Raw genomic sequence first — 27,300 nt, 5'->3', positions numbered from 1 at the left:
AGAGTTTTTGCTTACTTTTTAGTTGGGTTTCTTCATTGGTTTGTAGGTGTTGTTTACATATTATCGATCTGCTCATAGTAGATAGAGCATGGCTGGTTTTAGTTGAAGAGTTGTTCCTAAGAGTTGATATCTTCATCAGTTTCCCATTTCATGGTTGCTTTAGCCTTTCAGGCTGTAACAAACCACTGAGTATATTATCTGGAATTCACACTGTGTTTAGTAGAACGTAGAAATTCAACTCTGTTTATTTTCAGATTGAAATAATGTCTTCCTTCTAGGTGCTGGGTAAATGCTGTGTTGACGTTTGAGACAGTCTCAGGTCTCAAAGCCTAAAATTTTCCTGCCTCAGTCCCCTATGTGCTGAAATCACACCCAACTCGATTGTGTATCAGGTACCCATTGATACCAGGTCGGTAGGCTCTTAGCAGCTATTGAATCGAACCTGTTTCTTTTGTCAAGGTGATTCCTAGTTCCCTGATGACAACTTTGTGATTTCCACATTCTTATTCGCATCATGTGTGATTTGTTTTGTTTTGCTTTTTAACATCAACCAGTTGTGTATTATCCCCCCAACACACACACACACACAACACACACACACACACACACACACACACACACACGCATTGTGTGGAACACAGAAGACCCCTTCCCCCAGCACACACACAGGCTCTGAGACAGCCACCCCAACTTATCTTTGCAGCATGGTGGGCCACAATCACAACAGACACAATCTGTTGCTGAGAGCATCATTCCAATCCACTGAATCAGACACATCAGGCTCTCAGCCTCAACCCTGCTGCCCAGGAGACCAGATAATCCTTTGTTGGAGGTCTGTTCTGTGCATTAGATGATGCTGAGCAGCATTGCTGGACTCTGTCCACTAGATGGCAGTAGCACCCTCTTCAGATAAATTAGGGCTCCAGGTATTACCTGACCCTATTGAGAGCCTTCATCTAGAGCACCTTCACATTTTACAGATGGTGAAACTAGACATTGCCAGACAATTTTACAAACTTGTTAATTTTTTATTCTCACTCAGCTATGTTAGGGAGATTTGATTTCCTCACGTCTTTGTGAACTGTTAACGACGTCTCTCTGTAATCAGACCCTTTGCAAGGGTCTTTTGATAAAGCATTATGGTTCTGAGGGCCCTGATGTCCCCAGGGTTATGGCTAGCACAAGAGATGGGCTGAGAGCCAAGTGTGTTTCAGAGTGCAGAAGCCACCCACTGAGGGACAGGGACATGTGCACAGCCAGGATGGTTGAGGTCGTGAGGTAAGCAGCCGGATGGCTAAAGCTTTGCATTCTAGAGCTAAGTGATCCAGCCCCACATCTGACCTTCTGCCTCTGACTTCTAACTCATGGTCACTTCGCTCTTTCTTTTTCCCCCCTACAGTGGACAATTGAAGTAAGTTCTGTCGGAAAACCCAGATAAGCAGAAACTAAACAAAAATCACACTGTTGTTGTGTTAAGATAGCCACTGCTCGCTTCCTGGAGGATATTTTTCCAGATTCTTGTATGGCAGCCCTTCTCCTATAAAACTGGTGGTTCTGTTAGTTTTAAAAGTCTGGTGAGCCAAGCTTAGAAGAATGTGGTGGGAACGGCAATGAGAGAAGAGGGGCTTCACCTTCGACTTTACATTCTTAGTCCTGTGAATTCATTGCAGTAAACAGTTCCGTCTTCCTTAAAAGGAACATTTGCACCCTTCAATGCATATTATCTGGAGGGCTGGAGAGTTAAAGTGAGCAGAAGTTAGGAAGGTGTTGACACGGGCTGGTTCCAAATGAAGACTTCACCCTGTGGGTTGCCATAGGACGGCACTGATGTTATTAGCAAAGAGAACACTACTGTGCAGGCCACGGTGTCTTGGCTACAGGTCTTTCCCGGTTGATCAGATATTAATCCGATCTGATCCAGGATAATAATCCTATTATTCCCTTGACAGCCAAATGTATGGGGGAGGGGGGAGGGGAGTGTCATCTATGCTGTTATTCAGAAGAGGTGGGTGAGAAAACAGCACTCACGCTGCTGCCCACCCTGGAGAGGAGAAGAATTAAATGCAGATGTATTTAGCTTGCGCTGCAGAGAGCTGCTGGGACCCAGAAGCCTGTGCAGCAGAGACAGATGCGGCATGTCCTGGGTGGGCTTTTTCTCTGCAAACGGAGGCTCAAATGAAGACTGATAGCACGGCTCATACTTTCCATGCAGAGGGTCGTGGTGGGTGTGGGAAGCCTGATTTCTGGCCTGCTCCACGGGCTCTTCAGGAAACACTCACACTAACAACGTATGTGTCCATATAAGGGAATGTTTAGAGCTTGTGCCTGCTGGCTAGGCCTGGTCCCAAGCCCCCTTCATACCAGCAAACCGGAGTCCAGATGGGGGATGGGGGAGGCGCTCCCCCTCCTTTGCGAAGTCAGTTCTTCTGGCATGCTTGACAAAGACAGACACCTAATACATGAGTGGAATTTGTCTTTTTATTGCCTTAAGACTTAAAGCCAAATGTTACTTAAGAAAACACTCTTTTGAGATTGGTCGGCTGAAAAAAAATGGTCATTTTTCACCCAAGAGCAGAGCTTCACAGAGTCAGATGCCGTTTTCCACATGAATCTGCCATCCTTAGGATCATGGTCTTTTTTAACATAGGCACAGTGAATCTTTGTAATCCCCGTTAGCCAAGAGAAGCCAAGTCCCCGGCCTCAAAGACTCGGCATACTGCGAACGTTGTGGCATTGGGCGGAAGTCCTCCCGGCCCCTCAATTTTAAATGAAGTGTAGTAGGAAGAGAAAAAGTTAAAGTAGAAAGCAGCGCAAAATTATCAATGAGACCCTTGAAGACTTTTGGTGTGGGTTCCTTACAGGGAGTCGTTTTTTGCGTCCTCACTCCAGAAGCCTGTTCCTTTTCACTTGGTTCTGCTGGCTGTGCGGCAGGTCTGGGTCCCATTAGGTCTTGAGTCACCGCTTCCCTCGCCATCATGCATTAGCGGGTGACACCCAGGTAACAAACGTTAGCAGGACTCCTGGTCCCTGCAGATGGTACTGGACAGCAGCTCCACCCCGAGCAGCTTCTGCAGAAGCAGCATGATCACACTGCAGTCCCCAAGGGAGGCAACAGTGAAGCTTTTTCTTCCAGACAGGGCTGCCTCACACTCCTCTGCACCTCCCCAACTCCAACATGCAGGTGTCGCCGCTGGTCCTGGCTTAAGCGTTTCTCCTTGTCCAGTGGTTTCTCACTTTGGAAAACTCATCCCAGGGGCTGGGGAAATGGGTCCTCGGGTAAGGTAATTGTGGGATAAGTGTAAAGACCTGTGTTCAGATCCCAGAACCTGGGTGCAGTACTGCGCATCTTCTTCTATAGTACTTATTATGCTCCACGGGTCTCTCCTCATCGCCATCCTCCCCTGCTACACAGTCCAGCCATGTGGCTGAGCCCGCAGGTGAAGATGTGGCTGGATGAACGAGGTACATTGCAGGTCTGTGTCAGAGCAGGGCCACATGTTACTGTCCTTGACATCCACCAGCTTGTCATCATCACATCACCATCACGAGCCACACACATCTCTTCCGGGAACTTAGTAGCACAATGTCTAAATGCTGTTAGTGACTCGCTCCTGGTTTGAAATGCCCTGACCTTCAGTGGCTCCACGGACATACACAGCTTGCTGTGCCCTCATGTACACCCCCAATGGAGCACTTACAGAACTCCCCACCCGATTGTGTCCTCCATTGTACTCAAGAAAGACTATGGGTCAGGTCTGGCTCACCCTCTGCTCCTTCTCCAGCACCGACGACTGTGTGAATGACAGACTTACATCATCTCTGCTCAGCCTCCGTCTTCATGGTCAATGTGTGGAGGCTTGTTTTATCTCTTGCTTTTCTGTACTCTACATTCTTCTCACTGACCTCTCACGTCAGATGAAATTCCAGTCCCAGGCATGGTGGTCCCTCTGAGAAGATTCTCTGTCAGTCCATGTTTACAGGGGTCATTGCTTAGCTTCTGCACTGTCTGGATGGATGGTTCACTCTGTGGCTCAGTGGGGCCCTGAATAAACGGGAGTGGTAGACAATCCAGTAGGTACCAGAGTGGCTTAGGAAGCTCCTAGAAGATTATAGTTGAATGTGGAGCTTTGGGGAGGTGGATAAGATTGGTTAAAGAACTTTGTGACCACCAGGAAGGAGGATGTGGGAGGTAGAGACTGACCACGTGAGAGGTGCAGTACTTTGGGATCACACCAGCAGATTCATACAAATGAGTTGCCTGCAATGATGTTATTTACACAAATTCAGGATAGAGGTGACTTCTGGGAAGAGCGATATCAATCATTTCCTGCTTGTTTGACTAGAAGGTAGTTTAAGACCTGCCATTCTCTGTGGGGGTAGGTGGGGGGATGGGTGTACACACGCACGCACACAGCACGCATGCACGCACTCATGTGCACATGTCTGTGGAAACCAGAGGACAAACTTAGCTACTGTTCCATGGGCACCACCCACTTTTTTGTTGTCAAATAGAGTCCCTCCCTGGACTAAAACTCACCAGCTAAACTAGCCTAGCTGGCTAGCAAGTCCCAGGGGTCCTCCTGACTCTACCGTCTCAGCACCCCGCCATTCCTGGCTTTTTCACATGGGTTCTGGGGACCAAAGTTAGGTCCCCACGCATGTGCAGCAAGCACTTGACCCACGGAGCCACCGGCCCATCCTTCTTTAAACTGCCTGTGAAAATAACAGTTCTCTGTGCATTTAAAGGAAGTTGCTAAGACTGAAAGCAAATCAATAAGCTGTATGATCCTCGCAGGTATGGGTGAGGCTAAAATGTTTCTTAGGTGGTTAGATTTGGAGTGAATTTTCTGTCTTTGGTGATTTTGTGTATTTTCATGTGTGTGGGGGGGGGACTGGTCTTTCTGGCTTGGGCTTCCCTCTGTATATCTGAAGCTTGTAGTTTGTAAACTTTTTACAGTTCTGGAGGGTGGGGGATCCATGGTAGAGGGGTCATCACTGCCGCTGTCTTTGGCTGGCAGGACCCTGCAGCTCTGAGGTGACAGGAGCGTATGGTGAAGGAACCTGTGATCCTTTGTTCTATAAGAGACAAAGCCTCTCTAGATGACCTGGTAGCTTCATGACCTACAGTGGGATGGTGGCATACAATGCTATTGTATGAGCTGTGGTTATCTGGACTGTCACACAAGTATGGAAGGGGAAGGGAGGTGGCCTGGGTCTAAATGCCAGCCTTGCTGCTTAATACCTCTGTAAGCCTAGCTAGGAAGCCAGTGTTACCAAGTGCCTCGGTGGTCTCCCCACACAAGATGCTGACAGTCAGACCTACTGCACAGAGGTATTGAGAGATGATAGGTTGAAGCCCCTGGACATAGGCGGCCTCCAGTGAATGTTCAGTTTAGTGCCCATTGCATCAACTTCCCTGAAGAACAAGGCGATTGTGGGCTCCCTGTTCTAGCCAAGGATCCTTGGGGACTGTTTACCCCCTGCATCTTGTTCTGTTTAAATTGCTCTTAGTTACATGTGATGATGAATTAAGCAATACAAATTTGTTTATGACGTTAAGAGCGCCTCTCCCCACCTGCCCCCCAGTCCCCAACTTGCCCTGCCTAAATCATGGCCATTTCCACTTCTTCTCTCCATGATGCTTAATAGAAGACAAATGTCCAACAACGTCATGTGGTATTTGGGGACTGTCTGGTTAGAAGGATGTGGTTCCAGCTCATCGCTGCCGCCCCTCACTTCCTCCCCCATCCTTCCTTGTAATTGTAGTGAACGTACCAACCTCCACCAGCTGCTTGTAGCACTCTGATTTGGATTATGACTGTTCCAAGAAGACCCTAAGACTCGGGAAGGTGAAACTCTCAAGCGTCACTGCCCTTGCTGCTGACAACTGCCCTCTTGTGTTATCGCAGCAATGTGGGTTGTTTTTTATTTATATTTTGTTCTGCATCAGTGACTTGCCGCTAAGTGTGGCCTAAAACAAAAGCAAAATACTACTTACTCTATACCTACACAAACATCATTCCTGACTGAGCCTAGGATCCATAGCCTTCTCACGAGCAGGACACCAGGGACTACTGATTTTAAAATTATTAGTTGCTTCAGAGGTTTTTTTTTTTTCTCCTAAGGTTAGTTTTCAGAGTACCATATAGTTGATGTAGAAAATGTAGTGATTATACATATAGGTTTTTTAAAAAAGGAAGGAAAGTTGGGGTGCAAAATGTAAAAATACCTGAAAATGCCACTAAATGAAGCATTTGCTAAAAATATTACATAGTTCAGATCAAAGAGAACTTATTTCCATAAATGAATAATTAAGAACTTATTTCCATCATTAATAAAGAGAAACTTCTAGGCCTACATAAGAAGACCCAAACTCAGGGAGATTCTATTATGTTTCAAATCTCTCACATGCCTTTTTAAAAAGTTCTTCAAGGCAGGGTCTCCTGTAGTCCAGATTGGCTCAAACTAGCCACGTAGCCAAGGATGATCTCCAGCTCATAATCCTCCTGCCACCACTCCCAAGCACTAGGATACTAGACACTCTATTGCCTAAGCGTATCCCCAGGCCCTGGACCCTGCAGCTGTTATTCTGTGTCATGAGTGATCGATCACTTACAATATACCCAGCACCATGCTCATCTTTGGTGGCATAGTGAAAAATACCCTAAAATATTTAAAGGAAGCTTGTCTCCACTTTATGGAAGTTGGGTTCCAGTGAGAGGTAGATTTTCATCAGTCATATGGAATATAAAATACAGTTCAAATCTGGAAGGGGAAAGTGATTCTCAAAAGACATTTAACAATGGCATGTGCATGGTAGGGGTGTGGGGTTGAGAGCTTGCAGAAGTGTCCTTCGGGTGGATGGTGTTGAGAGCTGAAGGAGGGACAGTCACAGAGCAGAGGAGTCAGGGGAGAGAGGTGGATTCAGGAGCAAACCGGAGAAGAGAGCCGACCTTCTGTGTTGGACAGGTGGTTACAGACCTGGGACCACTGCAGGGTGGGCTTCACAGGCCAAGAGAGGACCCAGTCCAGTGGGGAGTGGCCTGGCGGGCTCCTCGTAGATGCTTTGAGATCCTGATCAGAGGAGCGGGAAGCCAGCCATCAGCCCAGGCTCCACAATGGAAGCTTGTTCTGTCCTTCACACAGGCCTTTGTCTGCACCCAATGCCTGTTTCTGTCTGTGGCAATGACCTCAGCTAATGAACAGCGGACAAGTACCTCCCACACAAGGTGTGCAGCCACCTCATTATGCAAATGGCGACTTAGTTCCTCCTCTGGGATGTTCTACCTCTCTACTCCCCACTGGCCTTCACACCTTCCTAGCCAGACCTCACGACACAGTAGATGACATCCAAGAAGGACACCTCCATCCAAGCTTCCCTTGTCCCCTAGTTTGCAAATCTGGGGAGAAGCTGGCTTCACAGTGGGAAAGGGAAGTGCCCTCATCTCCCCGAGTCAAAGTTCACCGTGTAAGATGGACTGAGCTACCTCGTTGTTTGCACAGCCTTCTTTCTTGTCCTCCCTCTGAGCTCTCCCTGGCTCCCGAGACTAGTTTATCCCCACGAATGGAGTAGAACTTGACGGTGCGGGCAGTGGACAGCCAGTCTTCCGCCAATAAGGCATGCCTAAGGGCAAGGAGACTTTTTGTAAGAAAGCCAAGACTTTGTGACGTGTACTTGCAATAACTGAAATAGCTCCTCTCTACACATAGAATGACATCAGTACTTAAACTATGCCATTAAGGCCCCACGTGATGTCATTTCCCCACCACCACCACCACCACACACACACCTTTAGGACCTCATGCAGTGTGTACTGTGAATCTTGGTGGCTCTACTCCAGTGTGTTCACTGCCCATGGCCTTTGCACTGGAATACTCTTCCCTATCTATGTGACTGGTTTGCCCCACGCCCAGCCTCTGCTCAGCTTCTACTCCCTCCTAAGGATTTTTCCAAGTGACCCAAATGAGCTCTCGCCCGCTCTGTTCCTCTCGTGAGCGATCACGATCGGAAATTTTCTTTGTGTTCCTAAGTCTCTACAGGAATTTAAATGGCATGAGAGCAGAGGTCTAGTCTAACTTGTCCCACGTCATATCTGCATAGCCTAGAACTGTGCCTGGTGTTTAATAAATGTCTGTTGGGTGAATGGATGGATGGACGGCAGTCTTCTCATGCTTAGATGGCTATCATGTGGACAGATGACTTTGTTTATTCATGTGGGGTAACAAACATTTACCCCACCGAAGTGATTATTGATAAGTTATCATATGAAAGGCATTTAATCATAAATTATTGCTGGGACTAAGATAAAAACAGAGGTATTACAGCAGGCAGTGAGGGAAGAGTCAGGAGACATGGGCCAACAGAACGGAAGTTCACCGCACTCGAGAGGTGAAGAAGTGAAGGAAGATTCACGTCCCAGTCTATGAGCAAGCCAGGTGGAGGATGAAGGGAGACAGTCAGCCTTAGAGGTCCGGACAGGAATTGCCCAGTGAGGACTCCAGCAAGGGGTCGAGTAGCTGAGTCTGGATGGAAGCGAAGGCTTGATAATTTGTAGGTACTGAGTATTACCAAGTGATAGAGCAGGCAAGATAAACAAGTGAAGAGAGAGAAAATGAACACTGAAGGGTAGTCAAAGGCATCACGTGCAGGGACACTGAAAGGGGGGATGGAAGGGATGTGAACTGACCTACAGTTCTCAGCAATGTATTTCAGGGTTCCCATCTCACTGCTGCTCTTCAGATGCCCAGGATGGGAGAGCTCCATCCATACCTGGGGTGGAGGAAGCCCGAGAGCACCCATAATCTTGAGTTTTCTCTGTCTATCTCTTACGAGTTAAAGTTCAAATGCATCTGGGGGTCTCATCTCACGCAGTGCCCACAATTGAAAGAAGAGGGAGACAAAGTAGAGGGGCCTCTCTCTAGCTGCTCTCTGTGCGTCGTGCTGAAGTCACAGCCACCAGAGGCTGCTCATTAAGCCTGTTAGCCATGTCTTCCCTTTAGTCCCATTCAACTTTGTCCTCCCAACACTGTGGTATAGACTTCCTTTTATTTGTAAATGTGCTTTTATGCCTTACTTGTTCCCATCAAAAGCTGTCTGATCTAGGTTCTAGCTTCTCTTCTGTCATTGGTTAGTGGCTAAGGTGACAAAAACTAATCCAGACACAGACCTTTGCCCAGTCATTCTGGATTAATAGAGGGCAAGGTTGATGCAAGTGTCTCATGTGTGCACGCACACACATGCACGCACACACATGCACACCAGTGGCCAACCTCAGGTATCATTCCTCAAGAGCGGTCCACCTTATTTTGGGGGTAAGGTAGCTCACTCAGGGGGCCCAGGGGTCTGCCTATTTCTGCCTCACCATTGCTGGGATTATAGGCACAAATGACCACACTTGGCATTTTACCTATGTGGGGGGGATCAAGCTTAGGTCAAGCACTTTCGCGACTGAGACATCTTCCCCACCCCACCCCTACTGTGTCCTAGCAATCCTCTTTAATCCTATAGAACTCATCGCCAACCAACCAGAGTCTGGTAGCTCTCAGCCTTGTCTGGTCCCTCTACCATTCATTCACCTTAACGCTTCAGCAAAGTCCTTGTCAGATGATGGTAAAGATGTGTAGAGCTCTCAGGAGCTGGGACTGGGCTGTAGGTTATGAATTCTCTGTCCTCACAACAACCCAGTGAACCGCATTCTGATCTCATCCTCATTTTGAAAATCGACTCCGAGAAGCCAGTTAGTTACCAGGATCACACTGCCAATAAAGAGAATACCCAGAACATAAGCCCTAGAGCCAACAGAGCTGCAGCCAAGATTTTCAGAAGGAAATCCTTCTAACTTCAGGTGAAAATTCTTCTCTCTCCCTCTCCCCCTCTGTCTCTGCAGTCTCAGGAGGAAGTCTGTGATCTGCTTCATGCTGCACCCTTCCAAAACATCCTGCCCCGAGTCTACATCAAAGGTAAGAAACCACCAGCAGCGCTGACAGCCCTCTTACATGTGAATTCATACTCACCTTTAAAAAAAAAAATAAATACTTGGCCGGGCGGTGGTGGCACACGCCTTTAATCCCAGCACTCGGGAGGCAGAGCCAGGCGGATCTCTGTGAGTTCGAGCCAGCCTGGTACAAGTGAGTGCCAGGAAAGGCGCAAAGCTACACAGAGAAACCTGTCTCGAAAAACAAACAAACAAACAAATAAATAAATAAATAAATAAATAAATAAATAAATAAATAAATAAATAAATAATTGTGTAAGTATGGACACATGTGTGCGATAGGCCGCACCTGGAAGTCAGGACCACCTCAGGTATCGTCGTCACCTCCCAGTCTGTTTGAAACAGGGTCTCCTGGTTGTTTGTTGCTGTGTGTGCCAGGCTAGTTGGCCTGCAGACATCTAGGAAGTCTCCTGCATCTACCTCCCGTCTTCGCTGTGGGGGTGCTGGGATTACAGGCACATGCACTTTGTCCAGCTTTTATATGGTTCTGGAGATTTGAACTCAGGTCCTCACACTTCCCCAGTCCATCCCAGTGAACTCAGACTGCAGTCATCCGGGAAGGAGTTTCATGGAATCACGAAGGGATTAGAAATAGTACTCCAAGCCTTGCTCCTTCAAAGCTAGCCTTACTGTGCAACTCAATCTGGCCTTGATTCAAACTCCTTAATTGAGAGGGAACTCCCCATTTCACTAGACATATACTTCTGTTATTGATCCAATGATCCAAGGTCACAGGGGGATAGTCCCTCAAAATAAATTCTCATCGCAGTCTCCAGAACCAAGGAGGAAGTTCTGCACACTCCATCCTAGTTTGGGGACACAGTGACAGCATCAGGTCCTCTGAGAAGTCTTCTTCCTCTGGTCACACACTTTCTGTTCCTTTGCCCCTTCTGCAGAGGGGGAGCGCTTGGAAGTCCGGATGAAGCGCCTGGAAGCCAAGTACGCCCCACTTCACCTGGTCCCCCTGATAGAACGGCTGGGAACTCCTCAGGTACAACCCATGTCATGGGCCCAAAGGGTCCCAAGAATGGAGTATTTGGGGCCCAAACTCCTTATTTTACAGATAGGGAAAATATCACATCCCTGGCAGGTACCAAAAATTCTGCAACACCATCTATCAAATTTAGAATTTCACATACTCTGAGTCCACAGTTCACATCTAGATATTTTTCTCAAACTCAAGATCAGGAGAAACTGTGGTCCTGTGGTTTGTCTGAGGTGTTAGCTCAGTAGAATGTGGCATTTTATGTAAGCACTCTGTACTTGTAGATGCAGCATTGTTAAATCCATAATAATAGAAATGAAAGATTAAATTTAAGTGCATCAATCAATGTGGCTAGATCTTGAATTCAAGTTACATTTCACATAGGGTTTTCAAAAACATTCACATACCAAAAACATATAAGTAAAATGTCCCCTGAAAACTTCCAGAATGTTCCAAAGCCAATTTTTGGAGTTAGGGTTTCTGTTGTTGCGACAAAACACCATGACCAAAAGCAAGTTGGGGAGGAAAGGTTGATTTGGCTTACATTTCCATATCCCTGTTTATCATTAAAGGAAGTCAGGGCAGGACCCTGCAGGCAGGAGCTGATGCAGAGGCCATGGAGGGGTGCTGTTTACTAGCTGGCTCCCATGGCTTGCTCAGCCTGCTTTCTTCTAGAACCCAGGACCACCAGTCCAGGGATGGATGGCACCACCCACCATGGGCTGGGCCCTCCCCTATCAACCACTAATTAAGACCACACCCTTACGCAGGCATTTTCTCAATGGAGCTTCCCACCTCACTGATGACTTCAGCTTATGTCAAGTTGATATAAAACTATCCAGCACACCAGTTCACCATGGTGAATTCTGAAGAAAGGTGGAGGTAGACTGGTGGGGAGGACAAGGAATCAAAGGCAATTTGAGTTTTATTTATAATGTTCTAATATCTTCAAAGTTGCCTGGGCTCATGTTGAATCTGTAAAAATGAACTTTTGAAAAATGGTACCAGTTACTGTGGACACTGAATTGGGTAGGGAGGACTCTTGCCTTCAGAGCACTTAGATTCTGTAGGGAGGCAGGACGGAAGAGAAATAGGGGAGAGGCACCCAAATGTCTATTTCTGTTTCCAGTTGATTTAAGTGAGCCTCCCATTTGGAGGTAAGCAGGGATGAGGTGGCACCAGACACCGTACAGGTGACCCAGCCGCTTTGTGTTGCTGGCCACACTGACCATTAGAGCAGTTCAGGATTTAAAGCCACCCTTGGACTCATGTTCCCTTCTGGGGTCATCCCCATAGTCAGAAGAAGCCACACTCTCGGCAGAGGAGGTAGCCACTCCCCACAATGCCAAGCCCCACCTGCACAGATGTCAACTGAGAAGCTCCCCACATCAGGCTCCCACTGCACACGGTGACTAACCACAGGAGGCATTTGGGTCTTCAGCTCACAGCGGAGAATTCAGACACTGGAGGGAGTCTTTCCACTTTTTTGGCAGCAGAAGTTGAACAGAGGAAATCTTCAAAGAGGATTTCCTTTTAGGGAGAAATCTCCCAAGCCAGTGGCGTGCCGGCTGCTCCCAGGGTGTCATCCTGCAAGAATCCATCTTCTGGAGCCTGGGGGGCCTGGCATAGGTTTCCACTCATGGCTGTGCATTCCTCCCCCATTCTGGTGCACGCCATTTCCTTGGGACTGATAGAAATCTCAGTTTATCCAGTGTTGAGTCTCTGGCAAACAGGAACCCAGTGAGTGAGATCATGCCAGTTTGACAAGTTGCCCAATTCTCAAAGGATACCCCAACACTACAGTCAGATCAGCCTGAAAGTAGACTCAGGGGTCACTGGGACTGGGAAAGGAGGATGGAGGAAAGATTGTAGGGTAGGATCAAGGTCCATGTGTGTAGATAAAATGTGAAAAAGAAAACTAAAAAGTAGAACTTGGGGGCAGTGAGATGGCTCAGTGGTTAAAGGCACTTGCTACCAAGCTTGCCGGGCTGAGTTTGATCCCAGCCATATGAGGGAAGGAAGGAAGGACAGACTCTTGCAAGTTGTCTTCTGAGCTCTATACATGTGCCAAACCACATGTACACACACACTAAATGCATACATACAACACACATAATAAATATAACATCAGCCCATGGGCCAAAGAAATGCTAACAAGTTGTAAACACTGAAGCTGGCCACTAGGTCTTCTCCGCCGGATCTTGTGTGGTGTCTGGGTCAGTGACAGGCAGCAGTCATGGCAGAGTTAAAGCAGGGAAGTCTGAGCACTGTGGTGTTCGCATTTGTTTCTGAACAAACTGAGGTGACCTGGTTTTCAGCCAGCACCATTGTCGTAGCTCTACCCTGGAGTATCACATAGTCTCACATGAAACATTTTATTTCTCTGCCTTTGTTTTCCCATCTATGAAATGGCATGGTAGTTGTTTCACCTCCTTAGCTGGCCTGCATTTTTAAAATTAGTGTCTCTTAGAATGTGTTATACCATTGACAGCTGGGAAGATCATTCCCAGGTTGACAAAAGGTTGAGCCACTCATCAGGGAAGGAAGGTGTCTTTGCTGATATTCCACCTGGTAAAAATCCTTATGTGCCGTGTTTTCTTCCCCAGAGTCTCATTGTAGTCGTTCCTATCTGTTCTGAGTTTGCCTGCACTTTCAGGGCTCCGCCTTTTGAATGTTACAGAGGAAACAGCACGAAAGTCTGACCTCACTGATGTGCGCAGAAAAGTTAGCGAATTTACACACACACAATGTGGTAGGGTCTGCGTTTCTTGATTATTAAAGAATAAATCAGAATTCCGAAAGATACAAAGGGCCAAAGAAAAGAATATTGAGAATCCATGCCTGTGGTCAGGTATTTCATATAAGAGCTGTTTTCAGCATCAGCCTCCATACATGACAACAAGCCACAAGCTGGTCACATTTGCATCAAGCACTAGATGGCCTTTTGTTTTTTAATGTAAAAAGAAAATGAGGGTAGGATGATCATTCACGGGGTGACGTGCTTTCCATGCATACAAGAAGACCTGTGTTCGGGTCCCTAGTACCCACAGAAAAGCCAGGGGTGGTGGCACATGTCTTGTCCCAGCGATAGAGGAGGGGACAGACAGATCTCAGGCACTTACTGGCAGCCAGTCTAGCCAACACAGTGAGCTTCTGGTTCAGTGACAGATCCTATCTCAAAAAGTAAGCAGAGATCAGATGAGGATACCCAAAGCTATGGCCAGGCAGTGGTGGCACACGCCTGTAAATCCCAGCACTTGGGAGGCAGAGGCAGGCAGATCTCTGAGTTCGAGGCCAACCTGTTAGACACAGTGAGTTCCAGGACAGCCAGGGCTACACAGAGAAACCCTGTCTTGGAAAAAAAAAATAACAAAAAGGTACCCGAAGTTGACCTCTGACCTCTACATACATGCACATAGGCAAAGCACACTTGCACACACAAAATGATATACCAAAAAAGGCAAAGAAAACTCACATTTAAAAAAAAAAAAAAGTCAACATAGAAAAAGTTCAACATTCCCAGCAATCTGAAACGCGTACCCTGACGTCAAGGTAGATTCCATCTCTCCGTTTGGTAACAGCCTTCTTCTTTAGAGCACATTGGCTGGTGGGGGTACAGGAATGGGCTTCACCTGGGAAGTTATCGGGGCAGCTTTTTTGAGACTCACTATCCTTTTAAAGTAATTACATTCTCTGACCCGCGCCCCCCCCCCCCAGCTAGGGTTTATCCAACATGACAGACAGTGCTCACAGAGTGTTAGGTATACAGGCAATTACTTTAGGATTGTCCCCAACACTAAAGATTTATGGACAACTTAAAATAACCAGCAAGGGTAGAAGACTGAAGACATTTATCAGAGACTGTTTTTAGATAGGCATCTAAAGACCATGGCACTGAATGTATTATGGAAATGAGTTTTTAAATTAGAGATGTGCTAAATGAAAAAGTAATATAGATGATCTGGTATATACATGCATGTATACATATTCATAAATCTTTATTTTAAGAAAGCTCAGCTCTGGGTAATGGGATAAGTGGAATATTATCTTTCTCATATGTTATTTAAGTTTTTCCCCTAAATTTTACCCAGTGAATGCATATTAGTTTTATGGGTCACAGAAGGAAATGGAAGGGTGAAAACTTCAGAGAAAGGGGACAGGGCCCCTTCCATTGGCTCTGGTGGATGGGGAGCTGAAGGTGAAACCACGGGTTCTATAAAGTCATTTGCCAATATTTCTACCCACCCACTAACCCCAAAACTAGGGTTCTCAGAGGCTGCCTGAATGATCAGATAGACAACAGATTAATTAGAATACCAGAAGTCTCTCAATTTGCTGATGAGAACATACATGAGTCCTTTGTTTACTGAGCACCTCCAGGGTATCAAGCAATTGTTCTTAACATGTGGAGAGCTGAGCAGAACGGAATCAAGTACCAGGTTTAAGGTATCTTCGAGTACTTTTTTCTAGCTACCTGGGGCAGCTTGAGTGGCCTTCTGTGTCAGCCTGTGGAATCAAGTTGATGCGCCATGAATCAGGGCGCCCTCCCCTTTGCGTTTCAAACATACGTCCACCAACTCTTCTCCAACTCATTTTCTGCCAAGGCCTTTTCATTGTGTGGTTGCCATAACAACCACACTCATGGCCCACGTTCATCACAGGCTGTACTCCCCGACTCATTTCCCTCCCTGGATTTACTTAGAGGCTGCCCTCTTTTTCGCAGGGGAGGGGAAGGTCTCCAAGGAGGAGAGTATCGAGGGAGAGGTCAGGTGGTACCTCCTGGCCCCCCTACAGAATGCACTGTCCTCCCCCAGAACCCTTCCTCCCACTGGGAGCTGATCCCATGTGTGTCCGTTGCTGTCCTAGCAGCCAGCTTTCCTTAGCTTTGTTCCCAGACGAGAAGACCCGAGCTTGACCTCAGATTTTAATATGTGCTTTGCAGATGGCTTTCAGCGCCTTTGCTCTTAGATGTTTTCACTCACAGCACAGACAGTTGCACAAGACGGCCGTGTGTTTGATGTGCCTGTGTGCCTGTCGGATAACTCGATCCGCAGTAGCCAGGACCAGATGAGAAGCCTGTTTGAATTACTAATAGAGACCATTCACCATTGTCAAAGAAGGGTTTCTGATGAGAGAAAATAACTCTGTGAAGTCAGTTGCAAATTTTAAAACGGTAACATACGCTCCTAGCACATTCCACTGTACAAAATTGTTTTACAAGTGAAAAGCTCCCCCATTTTCCCCAGCCCATCCGCACCCACGACTAACTTGACTTCTTCTGAACTGTTTTCTACATGAACACACACCCCACACATGTTCTCTTCATCTCTGGAGTTGTGCTGGTGTTAGATAGGATTGTAGTAATGTCACTTTCTCCAGCTTGCCGAGTTCTCTTGCTAATTTAACTTGTCAATCTAAGCTACGCTGAGCAGAATCCAAGCTTTATACCTTTGAGCCTCGGTTTTCCTCATCTGTGAAATAGAAATAACGTGCCCGTAGAATTGAACGGTCGCTGCTCATCAGGAGCCTAGTAGTGTTACATTATAAACAGGACTACTTCTGACTTGTGTGTACCCAATTAGCCATCATGACCTCTCCAGAGCCTCAATTACAGGCACATGCATCACTCCTGGCTTCTTTTTATGGCTTCTGGAAGACAGAACTTGGATCCTTGTACTTGCACTGAGCCATGTTCTCAGCCCCCACCAGCCTTTGAAACCAGTACGTGGTCCCATAATTCGTAAAAATCAGTCTTCTACTGAGGGTGCCTGGATTGTACTTGCCATGAGTGACAGTTACCCTAAGGCTTCCATGCCCTCAAGTTCTTACACACAGTGCCCTGCTCTGGGAGGGGTAACCAAGTTCTAGATGTGGCTAGCACCAGGACTGCCCAGTGGAGGTGGGGCAGATGGGACCTCAGGGGTGGATGCCATGTTTATCCCTTCCATCCCAGCAAATCGCCATCGCTCGGGAAGGTGACCTGCTGACCAAGGAGCGGCTCTGCTGTGGCCTGTCCATGTTCGAAGTCATCCTGACCCGAATTCGGAGCTACCTGCAGGACCCCATCTGGAGGGGCCCGCCACCCACCAATGGCGTCATGCACGTGGACGAGTGTGTCGAATTCCACCGGCTGTGGAGTGCCATGCAATTTGTCTACTGCATCCCTGTGGGGACCAACGAGTTCACAGCTGAGTGAGTGTACCCCCAGCTACCTGCCCTCCCCTTCTCTCACCACCGGGATGCCTAGGGCTAGCCAGAAAGAACAGGGGCTGAGAGGGAGGGCGGGCATGAACAGTCAGAGAAAGTGCACTGGTCGTGGTGCCAGTGCTGGGCATGGCAAAAGCAGACTGCCTGTTCTTGGCCTCCAGAGGTTAAAAGGTACAAAGAGAATACGGAAGCACAAATGTCAAGGTGTCACATGGGGCAGGATGCAGACACCAGAGAATGGAGCTGGGTGAGGTGTCAGACCTGAATTCTCGGACTAGAATTGATCCCCTGGGGTGGGGTCTGTGCCAGGGAACGGAAAGTCCAGAAAATGCATAAATGGCTGTGAGCAGAACTGGAGCTCAAGAGTGAATGTTGAGAAAGGGCCCCATGAATGTCAGCCTTGGGAACCTCCCCCTCCGCCTCACCCCTGCCAAATGCCACTCTTAGGAAAAGAGGAGACTTTGGATCTCCCAGTCCTGTCGGAGAGAAGAGGAGCAGAGTCCCCTCCTTCTTCCTGCACCCATCTAGCTTCTTGCTGAGGGTGGGGCGGCAAAAGTGACCAGCTGGTCCTTCTGGAACTAACAGCAGTTAAGGAAGGGGTGGGGAGGGACTGAGCAGGGTTTCCTGAGGAAGTAGTGCTGGAATGGGAAAAGAAAGACCAGCAAGCTGTGGGGGCTATGTCCTTCCAACCCTGTGACAGAGACGCAGGGGACCTACCCAGGGCAGGCTGGGCTACTAACTTCTGAGCAGGGGAAAGGACATGAGGGTGACCCTACAGTCCTCCCCATGTCTCCTGGGAATCAAGGCCCACAGTAGGGCTTTACGAAAGCCCCAAGAACTCTCTGGGCCTCCTGTATGAGGAGCATCTGATCCCTATGGCCCGCCATGGGAGTCTCAAAGGCTGGTTAGAGTTGAGATGGCTCAGGGCAAGCCTGAAGGACCAGAATTCTGCTCTCCAGAAGCCATGCTTAAAAGCCAAGGGAGGAGCCGGAGAGATGGCTCAGCGGTTAAGAGCACTGTACTGCTATTGCCAGAGGATGAGAGTTCAGATCCCAGCACCCACTTTAGATGGTTCCCAGTTGCCTGCAAGTCCAGACCTAGGAGGACCCGTTGCCACTGGCCTCTGCCTTCTGTGGGCACCTGCACATCCATGCACAGACACATGGTTAAAAATACACATTTCAGAAAAGCCAAGTGAGGCGTTATGCACCTAGAATCCTGACATTACAGAAGCTGAGACAGGGGGGTGCCTGGAAGCTCATTGCCCAGCTAGTCTCACACTGCATTGGCAAGCCAAATTTAGGGAGAGACCGTTTGAGAAAATAAGGTAGAGTGTGACTGAGGATAGGACACGACATCAGCCTCCACACGTCTGTGCGCACACAGTCTGGTTGTGTTCTTTGTAAAGTCATCTTTTCCTCCCAGCTGGCTGTTGTTTCCCTGGGCTCAACACCCCTCTGTGGTTAAAAGGACTCCTAACATAACCGAAGTCCCTGGAAACTACAAAAAAACCCACCCTCAGGACGTCCTTGTGCCTACTTTACAAAGGGAAGGTCTTCACCCAAGGGCAGGCCCGCTCAGCAGCCGTCCTGCCAGCTTTGGAGAGGCCCCTTTCTTCTCCGCTTCTCACCTTTTCCTTCCCCCACCCTCCAGGCAGTGCTTCGGGGACGGCTTGAACTGGGCAGGCTGCTCCATCATCGTCTTGCTGGGCCAGCAGCGGCGCTTTGACCTGTTCGACTTCTGTTACCATCTGCTGAAGGTGCAAAGGCAGGACGGGAAGGATGAAATCATTAAGAACGTGGTAAGCAGATGTGGCTGGCCTGGCAACAGGCTGGCTTCGGGGAGGAAAAGGGGAAAATGCTTCTGGAGGGTGATGACTATGGACCGTCACTCAGAAGTTGGGGGGCAGCCTGGAAAGGGCCTGCAGGTCACATGTTGTGACAGACTGGGTCACCCTGAAAGCCAGCCTGGACTCCTGGTGTCAAATGTCCCTCCCCGGTCCCAGGCAGTCCCTGTCGGTCCTAGCCCTCATTCCCTCACCACATTGGACCGTAGAGTCATGCCAGGCACCGGGAAAGAAAGGGTGTTGTGAGAAAACAGCCCTTAAACTAGACAGCAGTGGTGGAGACGAGATCAGAAGTCTTCACAGGAGCTGGGACTTGGGCTAGGTGCGGGATGGCCGGCAGCACATGGGACGATGGCCTGGATGGATTCCAGACACAGGGAGCAACTACCACACAGCACGGAGGCATACAGACACAGTGTCTAGGAGATGGCCAGGGGCCAGATGAGAGAAGGAGCCCCCCCAAAAAACACACACACGGGTTTTAAGAGTGGTGGTGATGGTATCTAGCCATTTCCTAGTATACAGTTCGGTGTTACATTAAATACCCTCACGGTGTCTTGCAACCAACATCCGTCATGTCCCAAGCATTTTTACCTTCGCCTGCTGAAGCTCTGGGTCCATTTAAGCAGCTCCCCAGTCCCTGGTAACTACCGTTTCTCTGTGTCTATAAACCTATGGACTCTATGTACCTTCTGTAAGGAGAGTAACACAGTGTCCGTCATGTTATGACTGGCTTATTATGTAAGACTTCTCCGTGTTACAGTGGGTCCGAATCCCATTCTTTTATGCTTAACCAGTGTTTCATCTTATGGAAAACACAATCCACTGAAGGAGCCTTGCGTTGCATTCACCTTTGGTGATTGGGAATAACAATAGACTGTGAACTTAGGCAGCCATCTGAGTCTCCTTTCAAGTCTTTGGAATATACACTCAGAAGTCCAAGTGCTGGGCCATCTAGTAATTCTCTTTCATTTCTTGAATGTCCATAATGTTTTCCCTAATGGATGCATTTTACACTCCCACCAATAACACTCAAGAACCCAAAGTTCCAGATATTATTGGGTCTTTACATATCTGCTGTAGAGAGATATCTAAGTTTTTTCCCTGATTTTTTAATTGCTGCTTAAATTTTTTTTTCATATTTTTACTTCCTTTGTGCACAGTCATGTATGTCTAAAGAAGCACACCTGCCACAGTGCCATGTGTGGAGGTCTGAGGCCAACTCACTGGAGTCAGTTGTCTCCTCCCAACATGTAGGGTCTGGGAATCGAACTGAGACCCTAAGGCTTGGCAGCAAACGCTTTTATGCCTTGAGCCATCTTACTGACCCTGGCTCACAACACTTGATGTATTCAGAATAACAGCATCTTACCTGTTTTACAAATCCTTCCATTCCATTGATGGTATATATCCTTTCATGCACTGAAGTCCCCATTTCACTCTGCATTGGCTGCCAAATTCAACATCATGAAGAGTTATTCCTGTGCTTTCTTCTAAGAACATCATGGTTTGGCTCATACTGAAGTCTCTTATCCATTTCTAGCTTATTCTTGTATACAGTGTATAAAATCAGGTTCAACATTCTTCTGCATGTCGGTATCCAACTTTCCCAGCATGTATTGAAAAGGTTATCCCTGACACATCCATACTTCGGATGGTCTTGTCTTCCTGTTCAGTAGTTTGACTCAACACACAAGAGTGTGTTTCTAGCCATACAGTTCTATTTCATTGGTCTTCATGATGGTACTGTGCTATTTTGATTATGGTAGCTTCATTATAAGCTTTGAAACTTGCAAAGGTTATCAGTGACCTTTAGCATTTGGGAACCATAGAGAAGACCTTTAAAAAGGGAAATATGACCATTGAGACACCGAGAACCTGGACTCCAGCCCCCTCCTTTATTCCTGTCCTAATCTAAGCATCCTCATCCTTCTGCAGCCCTGAAGAAGATGGCTGACCGCATCAGGAAGTACCAGATCTTGAACAATGAGGTTTTTGCCATCCTGAACAAGTACATGAAGTCCGTGGAGACAGACAGCTCCACTGTGGAGCACGTGCGCTGCTTCCAGCCCCCAATCCACCAGTCACTGGCCACCACCTGCTAGACAGAAAGTCCCGCAGCCCTCCAACCTGGAGGAGGAGGAGGAGAAGCAGGAGAGGAAACACCGTGGTCAGCCTGCAGCAGGCCCAGCTGACGGTGTGTGGAACTGGCCTAGAAGGAAAAGAAAACCTCCCCAACACATCTGCACCACTCCCAAGGGCTGGGCTCCCGCATGTTCTCCCGTGATATCTCCATGGTGGGTTTTCCATAGTGTAAATGAAAAACAACAAAAACACAGGGCAGTGTGTGTTTTCTTTTTTCTTTTTTCTTTTTTTTACCTTGACTATATCTAAGAGCTATTGTTTCCATCCTGCGGCTCTCCGCCCCATCTGTGTTGGCTTCCAAGACCACCTCCCAACATCGTAACCATCTACCCAGTCCATATGTGATCCAGCACTGTAGTCTTAGGGACTAAGAAGAGAGTGTAGCCATAGCAGAGGGATCTGCCTGACCCAATTGTGTGCCTAAGCTTACTGGCCTGTGTTCTGTGGCTTCCCCCTCCAGTTCATTGGTACATTGCTTCCTGGTCGAGATGTTAGGGATTCCATCAACAAGGTTTGACCCTTGGTGAACCAGGAAGAGATTTTGGACTGTCAAGACAATAGATGATGTTGGCCAGGACCTATTATAGTCTCCCTAAGACCCACCCTAGACCCTCCTTGCAGAACAGTCCTAGAGAGAAGAAAAGGATGATTTCAAAACCATATCACAGTGAGTGGGAATAGGTGAAGAAAACGGCCAGGCCTACCGTGTAGAAGCAAACCTGTGGGCACAGGCCAAAACTTCAGATCCCAGAGGAGAGAGGTTAGGCTTGTCACCAGGGTGGGAAGATGAGGCACCCCTGTTCCTCATGTAGATGCTCAGCACTGGACCCCATGGGTAATGGACATGTCAGCCGTGGCACAACACATACCATTAGCCAGCGACCCAGTTAGTGAGTTCTTAACACAGGACCTCATCCAAGAAAATCCCACATGAAGGAACATGTTAAGGGGTTACTTCAACAGATACCTATACCATCTTGAAGACAGGGAGGCAAGGAGGAAAACTGCTTGTCAACAAGCTTTCAATCCCGAGACACACCCCCGAAAAAGAAGTTATCTTTGAGCAAACTGGAGTTTTCATCATGTCAGCTGCTGAAAGTCTTGGAACGTTTTATTCTTTTGCTCTCAACTTCCTGGTCCCTTCCTTTTACACATGTTCAGTGCTGGGGTAGAGATTCTCTCACAGGGGTGTTACTCACTTCTACTTTCCAGACTGACTAAAACGCCCCTACAGAATCTCCACCTGTAGGAGATCTCTAAGGAGATGGCCATGTCTCCATACAGAGCTAGTCATCTGACCTGCAGAGGGAGGCCATAATCCTGAGCCCCCAAAACATAGGAAGTGGATTCTAGGTACTCTGCCAACCCAGTGAGAAAGTGAGAGGAGAGAGGACTAGCCATCCCCTCCCCCAGGAAGATGACTGACATCCATCACCATTTTTAACCACACGGAAAACAGCAGAGATGTGCATAACCAGTGCCTTGAGATGCGGCCATGTATTCCACAGGGAGGCCATGTAAATTGGAACCCTTGAGGGTCATCCACTTGAGTGTTCATTTCTGGACATGCCTCCGATGCACTAAGCCAGAATCTCTGGGAAGAGGGCCAGAAGATCTACTTTACTGCATACCACAGATTCAGAGCCCCTGTTCTAGGCTCTGCGGTCTAAGCAAGAACCGGCATCATTTGCAGTTTAGGGGCGTGGTTTGAAATGAAGCTGGTCAGTCTTCCTGTCTGGCACTGTCACTTCCTAGTCTGATCTTTTGTCTCCTTTAATGACCATAGATATATCCAAGAGGCAGAGTCCACCTTCCAGATTTTCAGTCCTGGCTGGGACGAGTACCTGACTCTCTGAGATGACCAGATTTTTACACTCTAGAGTCTGTTTGAAGCCCTCTATTCTTGCTCTGTAGGGATCTGGGCCATTCCCTTCATAAGTTGGCCGTTCTGGCAGCTCATCTTCCCACCCTGCACTCATGACCCCAAAAGTTGACCCTCTGGGAAGAGTCACATTCTCAAGAGACTTGATCCCAATAAATTGAGGTCCTCACTTTGAGGGGGGAGCTCTTATTTCCTCAGCACTTGTCTGTGGACTCTGGACAACTTCAATGTTCTTTCCTCTCTAGTGGTCCTTGTCCCCACCCCCCAGCCTTTTTGATTTTTTTTTTTATGTATTTAAAAATCAAGAAAAAAAAAAGCTTAGATTTTAAAATGTTTTAAAAAGAATTCTGTTTCAGGAACTGTCAAATGTGTACCATATTTGTATTAAGAGTTGTTGGGGGATTTTTGTACAATGAATTTACATTTATTTATGGTGAACTTATATTTACGCTCGTGATCAAATGATGTTTAATTCTTAAATCATATTTGCTATGCAGCTGAAGATGATATTTTGATTTGTATTTGGGGGTACCTGTGTTTAGTTCATAAACATTTTCATCTCCATTAAAAACTGCTTCCAAACCAGTTAAACCAGCATCTTTGTCCTGATTTCTTGGCCACATTCCAATCCTCATTGATCTATGGAGGCCACATTAAAACTGAGGTCTAGAGAAACAACCTAAAAGAAACAGAAGAAAATTAAAATATAGCACATATATTCACTCTAAATTGAGTTATTTTCTCACCAAAGAAAGAAAACTTTAAAAAAAATAAAATTATAACCTTTGTACCTTTAGAAAAATAAAACTCTTGGGGCCTAGGGATTACTCAGTGGTTAAAGCATTTGCTGAGCCAATCATGAAGACTCGAGTTTAGATCCCAGAAACCCACATAAATGCCTGGTGGGGGTAGCTCATCATCCATAACTCTAGCTTCAGAAGGCAGAGCAGTGGACCCCCAGACCAAGGTAGCTAGTGAGACTGGCCAGGTTGCTGAGCTCTGGATTTGATTGAGAGACCCTCTCTCAATAAATAAGGCTGAAGAATAATCCGGGTATGATTCTACTATCAACTTACAACCTGAATATGCATATACCACAACACGAGTGTATCCACAAACACTTGCACACCACACACAAAAGTGGAAAAAGAGAAATAACTGTTTTGCACTAGGCAGGGTAGAGGAAGTTAACTCCTGCTCTTGGGAATGATTCAGTCCCTTTGCAGTTGTAGTTTTGATACCAAGTATCAGTGCTGGAATTTGAAGAGAGCTCCAAAACCTGGACTGATCCTCAGACCAGATCCCCCAAACTAGATTTGGAAGTTTGGTCAGTGGGCCTTCAGGGGCTCTAAGGCAGTATGATTGAGCAGTCTGGTGTCAGGAGGAAGCCCAGCATGATGGTTGAGAAGTCCCCAGGCTCAAGCAGGACACATGCCTAGAAAGTCATTGCTTTCGTCAAGAATGTATTGATTATGTAGCAATTAGAAGGATGTGCTTAAACCAGCATCATGGACTCGGGGCCTCACAAGCATGAGGATTTTTGTTCAGGTCTCAAGCACCACGTAAAAAGCCAAGCATGGCAGTGAGCACCTCTAATCCCTGCGCTGGGGAGGTGGGAACAAGAGGCCCTCTAGGGCCTGTGGACTGGCTAATCTGACCAAACTGGAAAGCTGAAAGCTCATAGAGACTTGGTTCAAAAACTAACGTGGCTGGGCATGGTGGTGCACACCTTTGATCCCAGCACTCAGGAGGCAGAGTCGGTGGACCTCTGTGAGTTCGAGGTCAGTCTGGTCCACCCAGCAAGTTCCAGAACAGCCAGGGCTACACAGTGAAACCCTGTCCCAAAACAAATAAAAGAAAAAAAACCTAAGATGGAACATGACTGAGGAAACGAGCTCATAATGATTTCTGGCCTGCGCGCGCGCGCGCGCGCGCGCGCACACACACACACACACACAGGGAGTGGGGGGAGGAGAGATCAAAACCAAAATTCTGTGAACAGAAAGAGATAAGAAAAGCATCACATAAAAAGTCAACAGTTTAATTACCAACAGATTTTTTTCATCAGAAACTGTCTGCAAGCCAGAGACAGAGGGAGAATATCTTCAATGTGCTGAAGCAAAAAAAAAAAAAAAAAAAAAAAAAAAAATTACAATCCTCTAACCATAAATTTTTTACCCATGAAAATTGTTTTTCTAAAATGAGAGAGAATACAAATGCTTCCAGGTAGTCTGTAGCTGAAGAGTTATTACCAGCCCAGGCTTATGGAAATTGACAGAGGAATACTTTAAGTCCAAACAAAAGCCTGTGAACTCAAAGTCCACAAAAGCACAAGACAATGGCACAATATTATGGGGTACAATGGGGTATATAAAGCAATTTCAACCCTAGTATGAGGTCTAAAATAGGGGGAAAATTATGACTCAGCTAAAGTTCTCAAGGGGTACATATTACAGAGTGATGGGAATTCTGATATCAAAACCTACAATATGGGAGTGGGAGATAAAAGCATACAGATGTAGGCAATTAACATTAGAATGTTATCAGCTTTGAATAATTCTCACAAAATGGTAACCACAAAGCAAAAATCTGTACCAGAAACAGAAGAAAAATCAAAAGAATTCGAAGCTACAAAATGCATCTAACCACAAAAGAAAGAGAAATAACATATTTATAAAAGAACCAGAAAACAGTTAACATTAACTAACAATAACTGTCTTGAATATACATGGATTAAATTCCCCAATAAAAACTCAGTGAATGAATGGAATCTTATCTTGTTTTTTTGTTTTTGAGACAAGGCCCAACTGTTTTCCTAGCTGGCCTTGAACTCGAAGAGATCTGCCTGCCTCTGTCCAGCTGGTATTAAAGGCAGGCATGCACCACCATGACCTGCCCAAGTAAATGGATTGTTAAAGGCCCAAAGACATATGCATACAAGAGACTCACTTTGTTCTCAAGGATATATAGTCACAAAGTGTGGAGAAACATGACACCTGAATGGGAACCAGAGAGATCAAGGTAGCTGTATATGACAAAAGAAATGTACACTGTTTGAAGAGATGCCTGTTGACATTATACAATATGAAGGAGCTAGTCAGTCAGGACGATGTGCCAATGGCAAATATGTATTCATCCAACCTAGCAGCTATAAATACAGAAGACAAATATCAAAGGATCTGCGGGAGAAAGAGATTACAATATGGTATTCATAAAGGTTTGCAATAACCCACTTTTAACATTGAGATCCACAAAGAAAATGAAGAAGGAAATACAGGAATTAGGCAATGCTTAAAAAACAACCAGCAAATGTCAAGTGTGCTCAGCCGAGAAAAGAAAAGCCAACACTGAATAGCAGTACAAATCCCCAAAACACATCTTTTCGAAATTCATGCAGCCTTAGACAAGCCGGAATTCATAGTGTGCCAGCGGGCTCTGAATGACTGAGTGTGAGTATGCAAATAAGGTGAAAAATACAACCAATCAAGGAAGAGCTGCCAAACCTGTAGGGGAGGGGAAGAACCCTGAGATGCTGAAGTTACTAAAAGGTCTATGTATCTGCAGAGGTAGTGAAACTTGTAAGAAAGTGTCAGGCTGGTCAGTTGTCAACACTACTTTGCAGGCTGGCTGCGGCTTCCCTGGCAGTGTGGGGGTAAGGGAATGGGGGTGGGGTTCTTTCTGTCTGTTGTGCTATTGGCTCTGCAAACAGCCATTAGTCATCTCTCTGTAGCTCTTTTGGCCTCTGGAGTTGAGCCTGCTGACTGTCACAAAGCTGGGGCAGGGGGACACCTACTCCAAGCAGATACATATACAGGGATGCAGCTCAGTGGTAGGATGCTTACCTTGTGTGCATGAAGCCCCTGAGATTGAACCCTAACACACAACCAAACCTGTAATCCTAGTCATGGAAAATGAAGGAAGGAGGCAGGAGGATCAGAATTCCAAGGTCATCCTTGACTTCTTAAAGCGTTTGAAGGAAACAGCTGTCACCTCTGAACATTATCTAGATAATTTATCATGATGATCTGGGTAAGCCTACAGCCATGGCACTGGCTTCAGCCGGAAACCCAGAAATACTTTTTGCCCCCAGATAGCACACAGCTCAAATTTACTAAGAGACATGGCCATAACTGTACCTCTGTATCTTTTTTTTTTTTTTTTTTTTTTGAGGGGGATTGAGGGAGGAACATAAAGACTAAGTTTTTTGGATCTGCTCAAACATCAAACATTTAGGGAAACA

General features: G+C 46.8%; 1 protein-coding gene across 6 annotated transcripts in view; it reads left to right on the top strand.

Moving 5' to 3' along the window:
• Window positions 1-22,556, top strand: part of Cyfip2 (cytoplasmic FMR1 interacting protein 2) — a 119,022-nt gene extending 96,466 nt beyond the window's left edge. For 3 of the 6 annotated variants that reach the window (XM_037200883.1, XM_037200882.1, XM_037200884.1), the window contains exons 28-32: window positions 9,888-9,960; window positions 10,892-10,986; window positions 16,934-17,172; window positions 18,841-18,988; window positions 20,972-21,371. In XM_037200883.1, coding sequence (XP_037056778.1) covers window positions 9,888-9,960; window positions 10,892-10,986; window positions 16,934-17,172; window positions 18,841-18,988; window positions 20,972-20,977 — 561 coding nt within the window. In that variant the 3' untranslated portion in view covers window positions 20,978-21,371. Of the gene's footprint in view, window positions 1-9,887; window positions 9,961-10,891; window positions 10,987-16,933; window positions 17,173-18,840; window positions 18,999-20,971 lie in introns of all 6 variants that reach the window. The other 3 variants (XM_028864240.2, XM_028864239.2, XM_028864242.2) reach the window with 2 other exon arrangements.
• Window positions 22,557-27,300: the final 4,744 nt, after the last annotated feature.

This window comes from Peromyscus leucopus, chromosome 8b (assembly GCF_004664715.2).
Source record: "Peromyscus leucopus breed LL Stock chromosome 8b, UCI_PerLeu_2.1, whole genome shotgun sequence".
Taxonomy (NCBI): Eukaryota; Metazoa; Chordata; class Mammalia; order Rodentia; family Cricetidae; genus Peromyscus; species Peromyscus leucopus.
Note: the sequence above shows the minus strand (reverse complement) of the source record. Positions and strands in the feature narration are given on the sequence as shown.